This window comes from Sminthopsis crassicaudata, chromosome 1, assembly GCF_048593235.1.
Source record: "Sminthopsis crassicaudata isolate SCR6 chromosome 1, ASM4859323v1, whole genome shotgun sequence".
Classification (NCBI taxonomy): Eukaryota; Metazoa; Chordata; class Mammalia; order Dasyuromorphia; family Dasyuridae; genus Sminthopsis; species Sminthopsis crassicaudata.
The window spans coordinates 511,668,443-511,687,601 of NC_133617.1; the positions used below are offsets into that span (position 1 = coordinate 511,668,443).

The window sequence follows — 19,159 nt, forward strand, 5'->3', positions numbered from 1 at the left end:
CAAGTTCATTGAAAGTCCATTTTTTTATCATTGAAAATTATAGATAATTTTGTTGGATATATTTTTGGTTGCAGACCTAGCTCTTTTGCTTGTTTGTAGATACCTGCAGTCTTTTATTGTAGTTGCTGATAAGTCTTGTACAATTCTAATTGTTGCTTCAGGTATTTGTTTCTTGCAAAATTTTCTCTTTGATTTGGCAATAGTATTTTTTACACAGGATCTCTTTGAGGTGGTGATCTGGATTTTTTCTATTTTTACTTTCCCCTTATGTTCTGTCACTCCAAGACAATTTTTTCTTGGCTTATTTCCTACAATATTGTGTCAAGGTTCTCTTTATGATCCCACCTTTCTGGCAGTCCAATTCTTATATCTTCTCTTCTTGATCTGTTCTCTTGATCTATTGTTTTTCTTCTGAGATATTTCACATTCTGTTCTATTTTCTCATTATTTCTTATCTTTTTTTTTTTTTTTTTTTCCTTGATCTCTCATAGCTTCACTGGCTTCCCTTTGCCCTTTGCCCAATTCTAATTTTTTTTTTCCTTCTTCTTCTTTTTTTTTTTTTAATTTGGAATTTTTTTTCACAGTATATATGCATGAGTAATTTCTTTTTTATAATATTATCCCTTGTATTCATTTTTCCAAATTATCCCCCCCTCCCTTTATTCCCTCCCCCCGATGACAGGCAATCCCATACATTTTACATGTGTTACAGTAAAACCTAGATACAATATATGTGTGTAAATACCATTTTTTTGTTGCACATTAAGTATTAGATTCCGAAGGTATAAGTAACCTGGATAGATAGACAGTAGTGCTAACAATTTACATTCACTTCCCAGTGTTCCTTCTCTGGGTGTAGCTACCTCTGTCCATCATTGATCAACTGGAAGTGAGTTGGATCTTCTTTATGTTGAAGATATCCACTTCCATCATAATATATCTTCATACAGCATTGAAGTGTACAGCGATCTTCTGGTTCTATTCATTTCACTCAGCATCAGTTGATGTAAGTCTCTCCAAGCCTCTCTGTATTCATCCTGCTGGTCATTTATTACAGAACAATAATATTCCATAACATTCATATACCATAATTTACCCAACCATTCTCCAATTGATGGGCATCCATTCAATTTCCAGTTTCTAGCTACAACAAAAAGAGCTGCCACAAACATTTTGGCACATACAGGTCCCTTTCCCTTCTTTAGTATTTCTTTGGGATATAAGCCCAGTAGTAGCACTGCTGGATCAAAGGGTATGCACAGTTTGATAACTTTTTGGGCATAGTTCCAAACTGCTCTCCAGAATGGTTGGATTCTTTCACAACTCCACCAACAATGTATCAGTGTCCCAGTTTTCCCATATCCCCTCCAACATTCATCATTATTTGTTCCTGTCATCTTAGCCAGTCTGACAGGTGTGTAGTGGTATCTCAGAGTTGTCTTAATTTGCATTTCTCTAATCAGTAGTGATTTGGAACACTTTCATATGAGTGGATATAGTTTCAATTTCATCATCTGAGAATTGTCTGTTCATATCCTTTGACCATTTATCAATTGGAGAATGGTTTGATTTCTTATAAATTAGGGTCAGTTCTCTATATATTTTGGAAATGAGACCTTTATCAGAACCTTTAACTGTAAAAATATTTTCCCAATTTGTTACTTCCCTTCTAATCTTGTTTGCATTAGTATTGTTTGTACAGAAACTTTTTAGTTTGATGTAATCAAGATCTTCTATTTTGTGATCAATAATGATCTCTAGTTCTCCTCTGGTCGTAAATTCCTTCCTCCTCCACAGGTCTGAGAGGTAGACTATCCTCTGTTCCTCTAATCTATTTATTATCTCATTCTTTATGCCTAAATCATGGACCCATTTTGATCTTATCTTGGTATATGGTGTTAAGTGTGGATCCATATCTAATTTCTGCCATACTAATTTCCAGTTTTCCCAACAGTTTTTTCCAAATAATGAATTTTTATCCCTAATGTTGGTATCTTTGGGTTTGTCAAAGATTAGATTGCTATAGATGCACCCTTTTTTGTCCTTTGTATCTAATCTGTTCCTCTGATCTACCGGTCTATTTCTTAGCCAATACCAAATGGTTTTGGTGACTGCTGCTATATAATATAGCTTTAGATCAGGTACACTTAGACCACCTTCCTCTGACTTTTTTTTCATTAGTTCTCTTGCAATTCTCGACCTTTCATTCTTCCATATGAATTTTGTTGTTATTTTTTCTAGGTCATTGAAATAGTTTCTGCCCAATTCTAATTTTCAAAGAGTTACTTTCATCTTTGAAACTCTACCTCCTTTTCTAATTGGTTAACTTCTTTCATAATCTTCTTATTTTTCTTGAATGGTTTAAATTTTTTTCTTTAATTTTTTCTCAAGGTCTCCCATTTAATTTTTGAATTTTTTTTTTTTTTTGAGTTCTTTAAGTTTTCTCTGATCATGTTACTCTTTGAGGTAGAAGCTTCCTCCTCTGAAGATGAATCCCAATCTTCCCTTTTCCCACAATATGTTTCAGTTGGTGGGGTTAGTTTTTCTTTGCCGGTTCTTTTTTTTTTTTTTTTTTTTTTTTTTTTTTTACATAAGAGGTAGTAGGTACCTGTAATCTAATCTAAAGAGTCGGGGAGATGGTGCCTCTAGTTTCCCTTCAGCTTTCTACTTTGCCCAGGAACCCCAAACCAAGAATTCCACTCTCCTGCAAATGCCCACTGCTAGGTGCCTTTCAGCAGTACAGCTGGGCTTGGCATTCTCAAGCCCTCACTGGACAAACAGTCCTGATGATAAAAGTCTCCCTGGTTCCCGTTGAGGCTCCAGTCACACCCAGCCAGCCCAATGGGTCCCCATTTGATGTTACTATGGAGCTAGTCCAGAGGTGGTTGCGTTTAGGATTAATCATGGCCCTGGGTTTTTCTTCAGATCTAGAGGACCTTGTTCTGCCCTAAGTCTTCTTGCTTTTTCACCACTCTCTGGTCACTCTGAGACCCAAATTTGTTCTATTTGTGGGGGAAATATGGAAAACTTGAAATTTACCAACATACTCTGCCATCTTCCCAGAATTCCCCTCTCAGATAGACATCTTAAATTCAACATGTCTCAAGCTGAATTACTTTTCTCCTTCCCCTCTTTCCAAAATTCCTTATTATTGTAGCAACACTATCCTCCCTGTCCCACAACCTTTCAACTTAGGTAATCATTCTTTACTCTTCACTGTTGGCAAGGTCAATCCTACAACATCTTTTGAATATATATATATATATATATATATATATATACTTTATCTCAAGATACTTTCCACTATCCTGGTATAGTCTCTTTTCACCTCCTATTAGAATACTGCAGTAGCCTGCTGGTAGATCTGCCTGCCACAAGTTTCTCCTCACTTTAGTCCATCAGCCATTAAGCCATGAAAGTGATTTTTTTTAAAGCTTAGGTACATAATTTCCTAATGTTTCCCTATTAACTCCAGTATCAAATACAAAATCATTTGTTTGGCATTCATAGTCCTTTTCAGTTTTCTTACACCTGACATATATCTTTGATCCAGTGACCTGGCCTCCTGGGATGTTCTACAAAGAAAAACATTCCATCTCTTAGCTTTGTCTTGTCTCTGGCTGGCTGTCCTTCATGCTTGAAATACTTCTCCTCATTTCTGCCTTTTGACTTCTCTGGGTTTTCTTCAAGTTCCAACTAAAATCCCAAGTTCCACAGGTAGCCTTTTTCCAATTCTTTTTAATTGTAGTGCCTTCTTCCAAGAATTTTTTTTTATTCTAAATATAGTTTTCATATATTTGTTTACTTCTTGTCTTCTCTACTAAAGTATGACCTCCTTCAGAATAGAAACTGCCTTTTGCCTCTTTTTGTATTCCCGACACTTAGCACAGTGCCTGATACATAATAGGCACTTAATAAATTTTTTTGATTGACAACTTTCATATCAAATATTTGTTGTATAGAGTTTCCTCCATTGAATTGTTATATATGAATGTAATTTTAGTATAACTTATTTATATATGTAACCACTTGATTGTCCAGAAGAAAAGGGAGAGGAAGCCCATCCCTTCTTTTTGGTACAAGGATCATTGCTTGTGCTAAAACAAGTCTAATATGGAATTAATGCAGTACATGAAACTTGGTTATAGGGAACCTTTAAAGACTGACCATTGCAATAAGTAATGTCTTCCAACTTTTCCTTTATAGATAATTCATTATTTAATAAGATGATTAAAAATGTGAGCAACAAAAGGGGCTCAGATACTCAGTTTTGATTAGAGTGCACAAGTATCCTATGTCCTTTAGGATTGAGCAGCTTGCGTAGCTTCATGGTTGCCAGATTGTGTATCTGTTCTCTGATATTTTGATTAAGTGATTTATCCCTTATGAATATAGAAAATAGTAATTTCCCCTGAATTTTCAAAGAACCTAAAACTCCTAGAATAGTACAGCAGCTTCTATACTCCATCTTACTCTTAGGTTTATTGGTTATATGCTGCAGTCTAGTTATACCAACTGTGTATCTCCATTGTGCTTTTAGTCACCTTGTTAGGGACATTTTGCTACAAAGTTAGGGTTTTGTTCATAATTCAGAATCTCTTAGTTAGGAAACTTATAAAACATTTATGCAACTGTTCAGGGACTTAGTCTTAGAAAATTACCTGAGGCATTGGGAAGTCATACAGCCAGCAATAAGAGGCTAGTATAATCAAGAAATATTTACTAAGCAGCTGTTATGTGTCTGGCTACTTACTAGGCACTAGAAATATTAGGATAGAAAGCAAGTAGTCACAAAGTCAGTCCTCAAGGAGCTTACAGTCTATCAAGAAGGAAAATCTGCACATGTGCAAGTGTATAAAAAATAATTTCTAGCTGAAGTGAGAATCAGTCAATCAGTACAATTCATTGAGAACTTTTCAGTGGCAAGTTGAAAACTGAAAGAAGATTAGTGTAGAAATAAGAGTTTTTGGGAGGTGAGGAGGAAAGGAAAAGTAGTCTAGAACATAAAGGAGCCAGGAACTAATAGCTATTATTTGCATTTTTTCTTCTTCCTACCTCCTCATTTTAGGCAATTTGCCAAGATGTAATGTTAATCCTTTGTTGTTTTGATTTGTTTTTTTGTCTTCTATGTAGGATAGGATTATTTATGATATAGATTTCTTTTGAGAACTGTTGTCCTTTAACTTTTATCAATTAGGTATTAGCTTGCAATTAAATAAATGTTTCTCTTAACAACTTTAGAATTAATTATATGACATGGGAGTCACTGGCACAAGCCAGCCCCGCATGGCTCATCAGAGAAGGTGCTGTGCTCCAAGAGTAAAGTGGAACTGAATTAGTTCAGAAGAAATGTGAGATGCAGTTACACAAACCACTCCAAATATTTATAGGGACTATTTGTGTTTGTCCTGTAACAGAACATTCTGAGCCACAGTCAGATATGCTAATTTGACTGTAACATAGTGGTACAACAACCACCTACATACCCATATACACACAAATACATGCATGCATGCATATATACATGGTTGCCAAGAACCAGCAAAAAGTTAATGTAAAAGGTATTCACCTTCAGTTAAATAAGTAGCATATCTTTCTTTTGTTATAAACATAATTCCCCATAGCCAAAGCTGTGACAAATACTATGTACCATGCACTAGGCTAAGAGCTTAGGCAAAAAAAAAGAGTTCTTACTCTCAAGGAGTATTAAGATTATCTTAATAAGGGAGACAACAAATTATAGACAGCATAAATCTAAAGTAATCAATATAAGGAAGGCACTAGAATTAAAATTGTCTAATGAGGGCATGCCATATTGGTTGGTTCTGTGCCAGCATTCTCCCATGTCATACAATCAGTTCCAAAGTTCTTAAGAGAGAATTTGGGAGTACCCTTGCATCACTTCTTCTGACCACCTATGGTCTAGACAGAATGAAAGTATTCACCAATCAGGACATAGATCTAGAATTTCAGGATTTAAGATCTCCAAGGTACCATCTCTAGTCCAAAAGATACAGGTTGCATTGAGAGAACAGTAAGATAGCTAGCTAGAGTGAATTGTGCTTAGAGCTATGAAAGATACTTTTCTCTGTGAGCTCATTTAGGAATGGAAGTCGCAACCTGTGATTAGCAAAACTAGTCCTGAGTATAAAATAGTGACTTACAAGGGGAAGGAAATAAAAAAATCACTCAACCAGTTAGCATTTATTACATGCCCTATATTGTGCTGGGCTATGAGAATAGAAAGAAATTGTTGTTGTATTCAAGGAGCTGTGGAGAGAAAACAACATAGACATGTACCAGTATATACAAAACAGAAGGTAATGTATGTGGACCACTAGAAGGTTTTATGTAAAGGTATCCTTTAAGCTGAATCTTCAAGGAAGATAGTAATTTTAAGAGATCAAGGTCAGAAGGGAGCATATTTTAGGCAAAGGAGAAAGCTATACCATATTGTCTATAAAAAATAGGAAGAAAGCTTACTTGCTTGGATTCGAGTGCATGGAGGGGAATAATGTGTAATAAAGATAAAAAGGGATCTGGTTTTAAAGAGCTTTGAATGCCAACTAGAGTTATTTTTATTTGATTTTAGAAGTGATGTGGAGTCATTAAAAATGTATTAAATAGAGGATTGATGTGATCAGACCTTCTCTTCAGGAAAAAAAAATACCTCGCCACTTGTGTAGAGAATGAATTATATTGGTCAGGGAGATCTTTTGGGGGGACTATTGCAAGATAAGAAAGGATAACAACTTGAACCAGAATGTTGACTGCAAAGTATGGGAATAGATGATGAGAGAATTTGAGGAGACAGAAATATCAATATTTTATATTAGATATATAGATATCAAAACCAAAGAAATGAAGGAAAGCTGAAACCCAACAATTAAAACTTGAAATCTGGATAAACAGTGCAATAAAACAGTCCAATAAAATGAAAGAAGAAACATGAGCTTGACTTTTTCCAGTGTGAATATAGGAAGACAAATATTAAATCATTCATTTTTTTCCCCATGTACTGAAAGCAGATACGATTTCAAGAACTGTCTAAATTTCATTTCAGTTTAAAAAAAAGTATTTTAAATCTTTGCTATTTGTAGATTACAATATACTATGCTAGCCAATACAGAAAACAATATCCTGTAATTGTGAAACTTTAGTTACCAACATTCCCTACCTCTCCCCCATCCCCTTTTTGTTGCTTTTAACCTGAAATAACTATAAGCCCATTTCTTCATTTATAGCATAAAGGAGAATATGTATGATCATTTGCTCTAAAACTTTTATATTGAAGCTATGTTAAATAATTGCTATCTTTTACATTATTTCATTCTTGTATTCCTAGCACTTAGCATGTGATATATGCTAAATCAATACTTGTTGAATTATTTTATATTACCTCTTTTCTTTCCCTTCTTCAGTTACTGGTTGATTTATTATCATAAAAAAAGATTTTTTCAAAAAAGTCTAATAATACTTGCCTTTTATAGATGACAGCCATATATTTTGTAATCCTAGTATATAGATAAATTAAAGTTTGGAAAATGTAGGTGAAAATTTAAAATCATACTTGGTATAGCAGTATATCTAGTTCCACTTATAATTAGATTTTATAGTGCACAATTTGATTTCTTTTTTTTTTCCCTAGGATTTTTAAAAAGTCGAGATCGTGCATATACAAAATTCTACACTCTTTTAACTAAAACCCAGATTTTTATTCGTTTCATTGAGGAGTGCAGCTTTGTAAGTGATAAAGATACTGGACTGGCATTTTTTGATGACTGCATAGAAAAGGTAAAAAGTATTTTCATGTATCAATGTTAAATAAAATATCTAATTGTAATGTGCTATCTAACCAGGGCTTTTAAAATCTTAATTGATGTTTTTTCATATCACCTTAAATTTCCAAATATTTTTTCCTTTTTTGTGACTGAACTAGCTGTTGAAGCAACAATTTAAAAAGGGAGAAAATGAAATTCAGCAAAACTGCCCAAAATGTCAACTATACCTAACACTTTATGCAATATTTGAAGTTTTTATTTGACTGTAGTATTTAACTTTTTTTTACTTTTTTCCTTTTTTTCCTTCAATAGTCTCAGCATATTATGTTTCTTCTCTAGGTGTAAGACTAATTTGTTTTCCTTGTAAATTTTTTGTTTTATTTTCATTCTATCAGTAAAGATCATTTTATAGAGGCTTCTCTTAATTTTTTTTTCTTTTTCTTTTTTTTTTTTTCTTTTTTTTCTTTTTCTTTTTCTGAGGCTGGGGGTAAGTGACTTGCCCAGGGTCATACAGCTAGGAAGTGTTAAGTGTCTGAGACAAGATTTGAACTCTGGTCCTCCTGAATTCGGGGCTGGTGCTCTATCCGCTGCACCACCTAGCTGTCCCGCTTCTCTTAATATTAATTTCCTAATTAATAGTTTAGATTTTTTAATTGGAAGAAGTTAATAATATGGGAATTTGCTTAATAGAGTTAAATTCCAAAGCTCCATGCATTTTCATTTTCTGTGAGTTGTTCACAATGACTTTTTGTTTCCTTTTTGTCTTGATAGATAATTTTTGCCTGAAGTGCACATTTCCCAGGGGAAGGGGAGAAATTGCCCCTAAATATAATAATTTTTTAAAACTTCAAGTTACTTGTTTTGAGTACGTATTTGTTCTTTCATTAATTAAGTGGATCTTTAAATTTTTTTTTTATCTGTGTAACCAATATGTGGTAAGGTTTTAGAATATCACAAACTAAATACTCTTAAAATTCTGAAGTTTATTCTTTATGCCTATAATACTTTGTATATTTTAGGTAGTTGGCATAATTTTCTCCTTTTCCAATAATGTTGAGAATTTTTAGGGGCTAGCTAAAACTGTCCAAATGTGTCCAAATCTACTCCATCATCAATGTGTTCAAAAATAATTATAAGGTTCAAGCACAAATGTGGATTGGAATAATGGTGGAAATTATTATTTGGGAGTGAGGACCTTCTTTTGCTTAACTTATTCTTGTCTATAAAGGAACATTTACAAAAAGATGTATATTAAGTGCCCTGTTTAGTCACTTAATATCGTTTGCCTCTATTTCTTTATATATAAAATAAGCTTTCAAAGGAAAAGGCAAACCACTTCAGGAAAATCCCAAATGAGGCCATGAAGACTCTGACACAACTGAGCAAATTAAATACTTGGGAATTTATCCTACACCAAGACACAGAGGACTTTGAGAAATATAATTACTAACAATTTTTACAGAAATAAAAGAAGGATAACAATTTCAGATATAGTTAGTATTTGTGATTGGGTCATGCCAATGTAGTAAAAATGATATCCCTATCCAGATTATGCTACTAAATTAATATTGCCCCAACTATATTATGAAAGGAATTTTTAGTAGGATTAGAAAAAATGGGAAAATAGTTATTAAATAGATATTAAAATAGTTATAAAATAGATATAAAAAGATCTGGCACTGATTTAAGAATAATAAGTTTTTAAAAAATTGAATAGATTGAATAAAGAGTCAGCAACAATACAAATCAGATAACCAGTGTTTAATAAATGCAAGAACCTAAACTTTTTAGAATAGGACTCCCTATTTGACCAAACGACTGGGAATACTAGAAAGTACTCTTGTCAAAAAGTTTTTAAAAACATTTATGTTAGCATCTCATACCATCTGCAGTAATTAATTCCAAATAAATTAAAGACCTAAAGAGAAAAGGACACATTATTTTTTAAAATGAAAGAAAAATAAGTAGTTTTTATAACTCTGCCTAAAGAGAAACATTGTTTGGCCAAACAGGGGATAAGACACTTTACCTGACAAAATAAGCAATTTAAATTTCATGAAATTGAAAAGGTTTTGGATGAATAAAATCCGAGTAGCTAGGATAAGAAGGGTAATGATTGAAAGGGATTAAAGTCTTTAAATCAGATATGTATAATAAAAATGTTATTAAAAATAGTTCTCAAAAGAATTGTAAATTTGTTAAGCAAGTAAAAGACTTCTCCAGATCACTAATTATGAAATTAAAGAGAAATGCAAGCTAAAGTTACCATGAGATTTTTCCTCATGCTCTGACATTTGGCAACAGCAACAAAAGATGAAACTTGTTATTGTTGGAAAGGCTATAGGAACAAAAGCTACAGGAATTATCTTATTCTCTTGTATTTCTATCTTCTACAATTAGAGCTGTGACTGTCACATAATGAGCCCTTAAGTAATGCCTTAACTATCTTTATCATGTACCAGTGTTGATGGAGCTGTGAATTAGTCCAGTCCAATCATTTTATGCAATAGTTTGGAATTGTGAAAGTTAGTAAAATGCTTATAATTGTCTAATCTAATATCTCCCTACTAAGCATGTATCTCAAGAGTGTGAAAGATATAACATAAGAATCCATATATAAGAATCCATGTATACCAAAATATTCATTACGTTTTTATGTTGCTAAAAATCTTAAAAGTGGGTGTTCACTGATTGAGAAATGTCTAAAAAAATCATGGAACACATGTTTAATAGAATACTATTCCATAAAAAATTAATAATTGGGGAGAAAGAAAGATTATTATCTTTTAAAATTACAGATTAGGAAAACCTGATCTGTATAACAAAATTGATTTATTGTTTTGTGTCACATAAAAAAAGTTTTAAAAATACTTGTTAATTGATTAATTGAAAATAAAAAATAAGCAATTTAATATAAATTGGGTTTTTTTTTTTTTTTTTTTTTTTTTTTTAACATTTTTTGTGTCCTTGAATCTTTTGGCAATCTGGTAAAGAATATGGACAGTTTTTTTAGCATAATATTTTTATATGTATAACATAAAATATGTAGTATTCTAAAAGAAACAAAAATTCTAATTAATATTGAAATTGTTCTTAAAATATACATATAGACATATATGTGGGTATGTGTATTTTTTTAAGTTCATAGACTCCAGATTAAGAACCCTTGGTTTCTTTTCTCTTTTTTCTTTTTTTATAATAGTTTTTTTGTTTTTAAAATACATGCAAAGATAATTTTCAACATTCACCCTTGCAAAACCTTGTTTCAAATATTTTTCCTTCCTTTCCACATAACTCCCTCCTTTAGACAGCAAGTAATCTATGTTAGACATGTGCAGTTCTTCTATACATATTTTTACATTTATCAAGCAGCATAAGAAAACTCAGATCAAAAAGGAAAAAAAGGGGGGCAAAAGCTAGCAAACAACAACAAAAAAAGGTGAAAATACGACGTTGTGATCCACATTCGTTCTCCATAGTTCTTTCTCTGGATGCACATGGCTTTCTCCATTACAAGTCTATTGGGATTGGCCTGAATCACTTCATTGTTAAAAAGAGCCACATCCAATAGAGTTGACCATCACATAATCTTGTTCCTGTTTACAATGTTCTTTTGGTTTTATTCACTTCACTTATTCATATTCTTTGACCATTTATCAAGTGGAAATTACTTGTATTTTTAGAAATTTGACTTCTCTGTATATTTGACAATGAGGCCTTTATCCGAAATATTGTTGCAAAAAATGTTTCCTCCAGTTTTCTGCTTTTCTTTTGTTTGTATTGATTTTGTTTTTGAAAAAAATCTTTTTAATTTTGTGTGATTAAAATTATCTATTTTGTATTTTGCAAATCTTGATATATATATATATATATATATATATGATACATATATATATATTTTTTGCTATATTTTCTTTAGTCCTAAATTCTTTCTTTACCCATAGATCTGACAAAAATATGTAGTGATTTGACACAAATCTGTAAAATTACTATTCCTGCAGATAAATGGTTTTCAAAAGTGAAACATTCTTTAAAAAAAAATAATACCATATTTGTTCTAATCACCCAGGATCAGCTTTTTCATTCTCCTCACAAGAAAAACAAAATCCAATATATTTTATCAAAGCCATTTTCCAGGTTCCAAAAATTCTAAAGAAAAAAAATTCTTATTCCTTCCCCTCTAATGGTGGATATATCATATTTCATAAAACTTCCAGAATCCGTGTTGGTCATTATATTGATAAAGAGTTCAGCACAATAATATTCCATCAAGTTTATATGCCATAATTTGTTCAGCTGTTCTCTAGTTTGTGGGACCTCTTTATTCTCATTCTTTGCCACTTCATAAAGACCTATAAATATTTTTTTGTATTCTTAAAATTTGTTTTGCTTATTACTACTCCTTCTTTTAATTCCCCTTCCCTTTTTCCACCTTTCCTCCTCTTTCTCTCTTGAGTAAAATGTATTTCTTTTCCCAACTCTGGGTTTTCTTCCTTCTTTTGACCAGTTTAATTGAGAATAAGGCTTAACTTCCATTTTCATCCCCAGCCTCCCCCCCCCCCCTGCCTATTTCTGAGTTCATCAAAAAAATAACAAAATCACTTATAGGCTTTGTATAATTGAACTGTCAGAGTTTAGAGAGGTTATATATTTCATTTTCCCCTATTATTTTACTATGAATATTCCATGGTTACTTAGTACTTTATTGTTATTCATTCATATTGATTTTTTAAATGTTTGTTTTCAATCTTGCGATTAAACTTCGAAGGTTCTAAAAAATTCTAGACCTTACATCAATAATGTTTGTAAGTTCTATTTTTTAAAGGTCTGTTTTTTCCTTGTAGCTTTATATTCTGTTTTCCTCGCTAAGTTGTTCTTGTCTCTATGCCCATATACTTTGCCTTCTGGAATATTATATTATAAGTTCTCTATTTCTTTATAGTGGTGGCTGCTTAAATTCTTTCTTTCTGGCTACTTAAAATATTTTTTTCTTTAACTTGGAACCTCTGGATTTTGGCTAAGATAAAAGTTTTCCTTTTGGAGTTTTTTTTGAGGAAATGACTAATGAATTCCTTCTTTTTCCATTTTGCCATTTGAAAGTAAGAGATCAGGGCAGTTTTCTTTCAGGATTTTTTGAAATAGGATGAATTAAGCTCTTTTTTTAGTCAAGGTTTTAGTTAGCTCAATAATTCTTAACTTTTTACTCTTCAATCTGTTTTCTAAGTCACTTGTTTTTACTGAGAGATACCAAGCATTTTTTCTTTTTTAAAAAAAGGATTTTGACTTTTAAAAAAATATTTCTTGTTGCCTGACACAATTATTGGTTTCTTTTTGATCCATTTGAAAATTTTAGAAAGTCTGTTATTAGGGCAAGGCTTTGTATTTCTTATGTCATGCTCTTACTTCCTTTTCCAATTCTTTAGTCATAGCTCTCATTTCTTTTCCAATTTTTTCCTTAAGTATTCTCATCCTATTTATAAAAAGAAGTAAAAAAAAATTTTTTTTAAATTTTGTTTCTTCCAATAATTTTTGTTAAGCTTGAATTCAAGCCATGGTTTTCTTTGAGGCATTGCTTCTGGATATTTTCAAGTCATTCTCTTCAAGATTTTTGTCATTTCCTCCCCTTTTTTTGGCCTACTTTTCCAAACTATTTCTTGACTTTAGACTTAATGTTTGTACTGGACACTGAAAATGAAGTTTTCAAAAAAAAATACAAATAAAAACCCTAACAATTTATGAAGTTGTTAATAATAAATCAATTAATAAATATTTATCTATTATTTGCCATGTGCCAGGCACTATGCAAAAAATTGAGTTTACTAAAAGAGGCAAAAGACAGTCTCTGTCTTCAAGAAGTTTACAGTCTAATAGAGAAGACAACAAGCAGAGATATATACAAGCAAACTCTGCAGGATAAATATGAGATAATTAACTGAAGAAAGGCATTAAGAGGGATTGGATAAGGCTTCCAGTAGAAGTTGAGATTTTAGTTGTGACTTAAAAAGAAATTCAGGGAGTTCTTGTTCCACTGGGTGGAGCACGGTTGACATTCCAGGCACAGGGAAATGCTCAGAGCCTATCTATGGATGTCTTGTTTATGGAACATTTAGGAGGCCATTGTCCCTTGATCAAAGAGCATGTATCAGGGAATAAGTTGTAAGACTGAAAAGATTTCATACTTAATTCTGGAGATGACAGCCATTGGAATTTATTAAGTGTGTGGGGAAGTGAAGATCAGATCTGTACTTTAGGAAAATCACTAGTGGCTGGGGAGAGACTTGAGGCAGGCAGATCCATCAGTAGGGCTATTACAGTAATCCAGGCAGGAGATGATGAGGGCCTGCACTAGAGATGTAGCAGTGTCAGGAGAAAAGGGATATATTGTAGAGGTAATGCAGAGGTGAAAGGGACAGATCTTAGCTTGGATGTAAGGAATCAAAAGATTGTAAGGAATCTAGGATGACTCCTAGTTGTGAGGAACTAGGAAGATGGTGTATAGTAATAGGAAAGGTAGCAGGGTTTGGGGAAAAGATAGGGTTCTGTTTTGGACATGGTAAGTTTAAGGTATTTAGATGTCGAAAAGGCAGTTGGAATTGCAAAGCTGGAGTTCAGAAGAGATTGGGGCAGGATAGATAGATTTGAAAATCATCTGAATAGAGATGGAAATTAAATCCATGAGATATGATGAAATCACCAAAAGTAGTATAGAAGGAAAAGAGAAGAAAACCCAGAATCCTGCAGAATATCTAGGTTTAGAGGGTGTGATCTGGATGAGTATCCAGCAAAGGAGACCGAGATGAAGTGATCATTTAGGAAGAAAGTCTTAAGAGAGGGTGGTGCACCAACAATCTTAAGAGAAAAGAGGATCATGAAAGAGAGATTAACAATTTCAGAGGCTATAAAGAGACTTAAAAATGAGTCTTGAGAAAAGATCATTGAATATATAGCAAATAAGAGATTAATGACTTTTTTTTTTTTAAATGGGGCTGGGGTTAAGTGACTTGCCCAGGGTTACACAGCTATGAAGTGTTAAGTGTCTGAGACCATATTTGAACTCTGGTCCTCCTGAATTCAGGGCTGGTGCTCTACCCACTGCGCCACCTAGCTGCCCCTAGTGACTTTGGTTTCAATGGAATAAGCTGGACTGTAAGAAGATGAGGGGGAAGTCATAGTAGATTTGAGGAGGGATGAAATGGTTTGGAAATTAAAACAATCTTGAGCTACAACTTCATGCCCTCAAATTAGTTAAGGTAGAAAAATTCACTGTTAAAGGACACTTAGGGAGAACAAGCACTTCAGTTTCTACTGTTAGTTTATTTATAAATTGGTTCGCACTTTCTAGAACACTGAGGTTACCCAGAAAAGTTACTAAATTGCACTTACCCTTTGATTCAAAACAACTGATACTAATGATTCACCCAAGTAGATTATAGAAAAAAAGAGATCCATGTCTACAAAGATATTCTTAGCATTTTTATGACAAAAAATGGAACAAAGTATGAGCTAAAAGATTGGAAAATGACTGAACCAATGCAGTATATTACTGTAATGGAATATTATAATTCTGTAAGGAACGAAAAACTTATTGAAACATGAGATGTATGTGATTAAACCCAGTGAAGAAAGCCAAGATAAAATAATAATTTTCATAATATCCATACCAGTGAAAATATAGCCAATTCTAAAACGCAATATAATTTGGCCATGATGGCTTGTTTGATCTAGTACTCAACTTTTTTTGTTGTTTTTGTTCTTTAAAATAGAACTTGACAGCAGCTGTCAACTATAATTACATATTCAGCAATTTTATTTAGCTCTTTTAAGGAAAAAATGCCTTTAAAAATACTACTTTTAAGACTTGTACCCCAAAGAAAGAGCCAAAAAACCCATATATGAAAAAAAATTTTCTTAACATTTCTTTTTGTAGTGGCAGTGAATTGAAAACTAAGAGGATTTTCATCATTCAGGGTCATAAGCAAATTTTGTTATATGAATAAAATGGAATGCTGTTATATAATTTAAAAATTATGATAAAAGGGATGATTTCCAAGAAACATGACAAAACATATGAAGTAATACTGAATGAAGTGATCAAAACTAGCACAATTTATACAAGTAACAACAAACAATTTGGACAGATTACAACGACCAACCACTATTCAGAAAAACTGATAATACTTTTTTGACAGAGTTGATAGATTTAAGGTACACTTTGATAATGTGAGAATTTGTTTTTCTCAACTATTCATATTTGTTATATTTTCTGGTTTTAATTATATTTCTTTGAGGCTGAGAAAATAAATGTTAAGCAATGAAAAATGAATTTCTTTATATGTTTGTTCATTTATTGCTATTTATCATGGCTTCATCATCTTAGAACCTTTTTCAACCACTAGCTTGTTTAAAATAGATTGGATTAGAGATACTATCTTTTCATTCAATTTCATATTTGATTATAAAAAGGAAAAGATGGGGAAAGAGATTTTTAAAAATACATTTATCTGATTTTATTTTTTTCTTTCTAGCTATTTCCTGATAAAGGCACTGAAAAAACAGACAAGGTATTTTTTTTTTTTTAATAACAGCGAAATCTATGTTGACATTTTAGGATTATGTCTTACACAAATTACGTGGGTGTTATGAATTGTGTTTGTTTTTTTTTTTTTAATCCAGGTTGATTTAGACTCAGCAGAAGATACCAGATTGATAGAGCTAGATGATTCCCAAAAGAGTGAACATACAGTATTAATAATGCCACCAGAGCCACCTGCTAGTGATGGACAAGACCTGTCACCAAAATATAGGTATTTATAGGATTAGGAGAAAGCATGACAACTTATTTATTCTCTAGAATAAGAAATGAGGAGATAGGAGTTGGGAGTAATTTAAATATATAAAGCCTTATGTTTTATAAATCTTAAAATACCATGTGTGTTTTTTTGTTTTGTTTGTTTGGTGGTTTTTTCCCCCATTGAGGCTGGGGTTAAAGTGACTTGCCCAGGGTCACACTGCTAAGAAGTGTTAAGTATCTGAGATCATATTTGAATTTGGGTCCTCCTGAATTCAGGGCTGGTGCTCTATCCACTGCGCCACCTAGCTGCCCCCAATACCATGTGTTTTTATGTACACTAAGTCATGAGGAAAAATTGTTTTAAAAAGAAGTTACTATTTCAAATATGTTTTTAGATAATTTTTAAACAAACAGGATGAAAAAAAGAATGTATTTTAGAGCCTGACCTTTAGGACCTTTTTTTTTTTCACCATACAATTAACACTAGAATTTAATTTCTTCATTAAATATTTATATGGTTTTTAAGATATTGCATTAGCTCTGGCTTACAGATTGGTTTCAATTGTATATTATCTATCCTGTTGACACATTGCAGACCTGAAGAGAGTATTCATCCTGTCATAACATCAGAGTATGAGCATTATAATGACCAAACTTTTTATTCTAGTAGGTCTCCTGTATCCATTTTTAAATAACTTAAATATCTAGTTTGATTTTTTAAAAATTAATTTCTCTTTGTTGTGACTTTTTAGGGAGCAAAATTTATCAAATACATACAGTTTAAGTTTTGGAAGAAAAGAAACTTTTTTTAGTGACTTTTTTTTTTTTTAAACTAGCCATAACCCCTCCCCCCCAACCTTCCTCTTCCCCCTCAAAATTTAAACTAACACCATTCCTTTCTTTCTGTTAAGCTACAAAAACTTTCCAAGGCTGGATCTTAAGCTTTTTGATAGACCACAGGCATTAAAAATACCTTTCAACAGACATCCTGCAGGAAATAACATTTCAAACAGTCCAGCCCTTATGGCTAAAAGGACTAAACAGGTAAGTTAATCTTGACATAGTGTGTGTTTCTTAAAACCTGAAAATTATGCATGTATGTAAAACAAGTAAATCATGTATTTCACTGTGCATGAAATACATCAATAGCTAGTTAATTCAGCACATTTATTGAGTTCTTACATATGTAAAACACTATGTTAAATATATATGATATAAAAAAAATATTTTTTAATAAATTAGTCCCTACCCTAGAAACTTAACATTATCTTGGGGGTGAGGGATAGGGGTAGGAAACATGGGGAAAGGATAATTACTGAAGTTCTGTTATGTTATTGACTTTTGACTTTATTAGATCTTGAATATAATTTCAAACTTGCATCTTTGCTTAATGTGAATTCTCAATGTATGCTTTTAGAGAATTCTTGGGAACCAGATAAGCTCAGAATATTATTCAAGTATTTAAAAAAAATATTTTGGAAATAGTCTAGTTGCTTAATAGCAGGTCTGACTTAGTTATGAATAGAAATTAAGTAGGGGTTTTTTTGTGTATTGATCATTAAAATGAATATCTATAGAAAATTAGATATAGAACTTTAAATACATGTTCAGTTTCTTCCTTTACCTCTGATTGTTTAGTTCTGCATTTTCAACTGCCAACTGAACACCTCTACCTACAGCTGATCTCCAAAACGTGATCTTCATCCTCCCAAGTTACTTATTCCTGTAGGTGGCAGTACTGTGCTTTCATGCTCAAAAAATCATACATGCCTCACCCTAATCTAATTAATCCCAAAATCTCCTTGTACTTTTGCCATTTTGGAAGCAGACCTCTATGTTGGTAGCACACTCTCCATAAATTCCAACATATTTGGAAATCCTTTGCTTATTTCAAGTCTTAGTTTAGATACTACTTTCATCAAGCCTTCTCTGTACCCCTTACCTTTGTTCCACTGTAATAGTGATCTCTCTTTTCCTAAATTTTCCATAACAGATTGTCTTGTACTTTTCCTCTGAGATTATCATAGGATAATAGAGACTGACAGAACCTTTTGCCTTGCATTATCTTTTTTTCTTGAACTTATATTACTCCTTCCTATTACAGTGTAAACACTTTTAGTTATTGGTTTTTTTTTTAATCTTACATAACAGCATAAAGCATAAACAACAGGTGCTTAATGAATGTTTATTGAACATGTTGATTCAATAGAAAGTAGGCAATTTCAAGATTGAAATTGTGCTGTTTCTTAGAACCAATGAAGATTCCTCAGTATTAGGTTCTTACTAAGTGCTAATGAGATAATGAGATATTAGGTTCTTACTAAGTGTTAAGTTGGTACTTGACAATTCTCTAGTTCCGGCCTTTACTGGGAGTTTTTACTTGTGAATTCCTGGGAAGAACTTGCATGCTTAGGAGGAGCAAGTTCATTGGTTGAAGTAATTTTTCCCAGAAGCCCTGGCATTATCCCACGCCCATTCTCTGGAAGGATAAAAGAGGGCAGCTCTGGAGGAAAAGGGAGTTTTTTTCTGGAAGAGACTTGAGGCGGTTCTCCAAAGAAGAATCTGTGGGAGAGATTTGAGTTAACAC

At 32.5% G+C, this 19,159-nt stretch overlaps 1 protein-coding gene across 1 annotated transcript in view; it reads left to right on the forward strand.

Moving 5' to 3' along the window:
* The window catches only part of DENND4C (DENN domain containing 4C), a 133,361-nt gene that overhangs the window by 78,295 nt on the left and 35,907 nt on the right, over positions 1-19,159 (forward strand). The window contains 4 exon segments of the mRNA XM_074281602.1: positions 7,649-7,794; positions 16,307-16,342; positions 16,455-16,585; positions 17,484-17,616. Coding sequence (XP_074137703.1) covers positions 7,649-7,794; positions 16,307-16,342; positions 16,455-16,585; positions 17,484-17,616 — 446 coding nt within the window.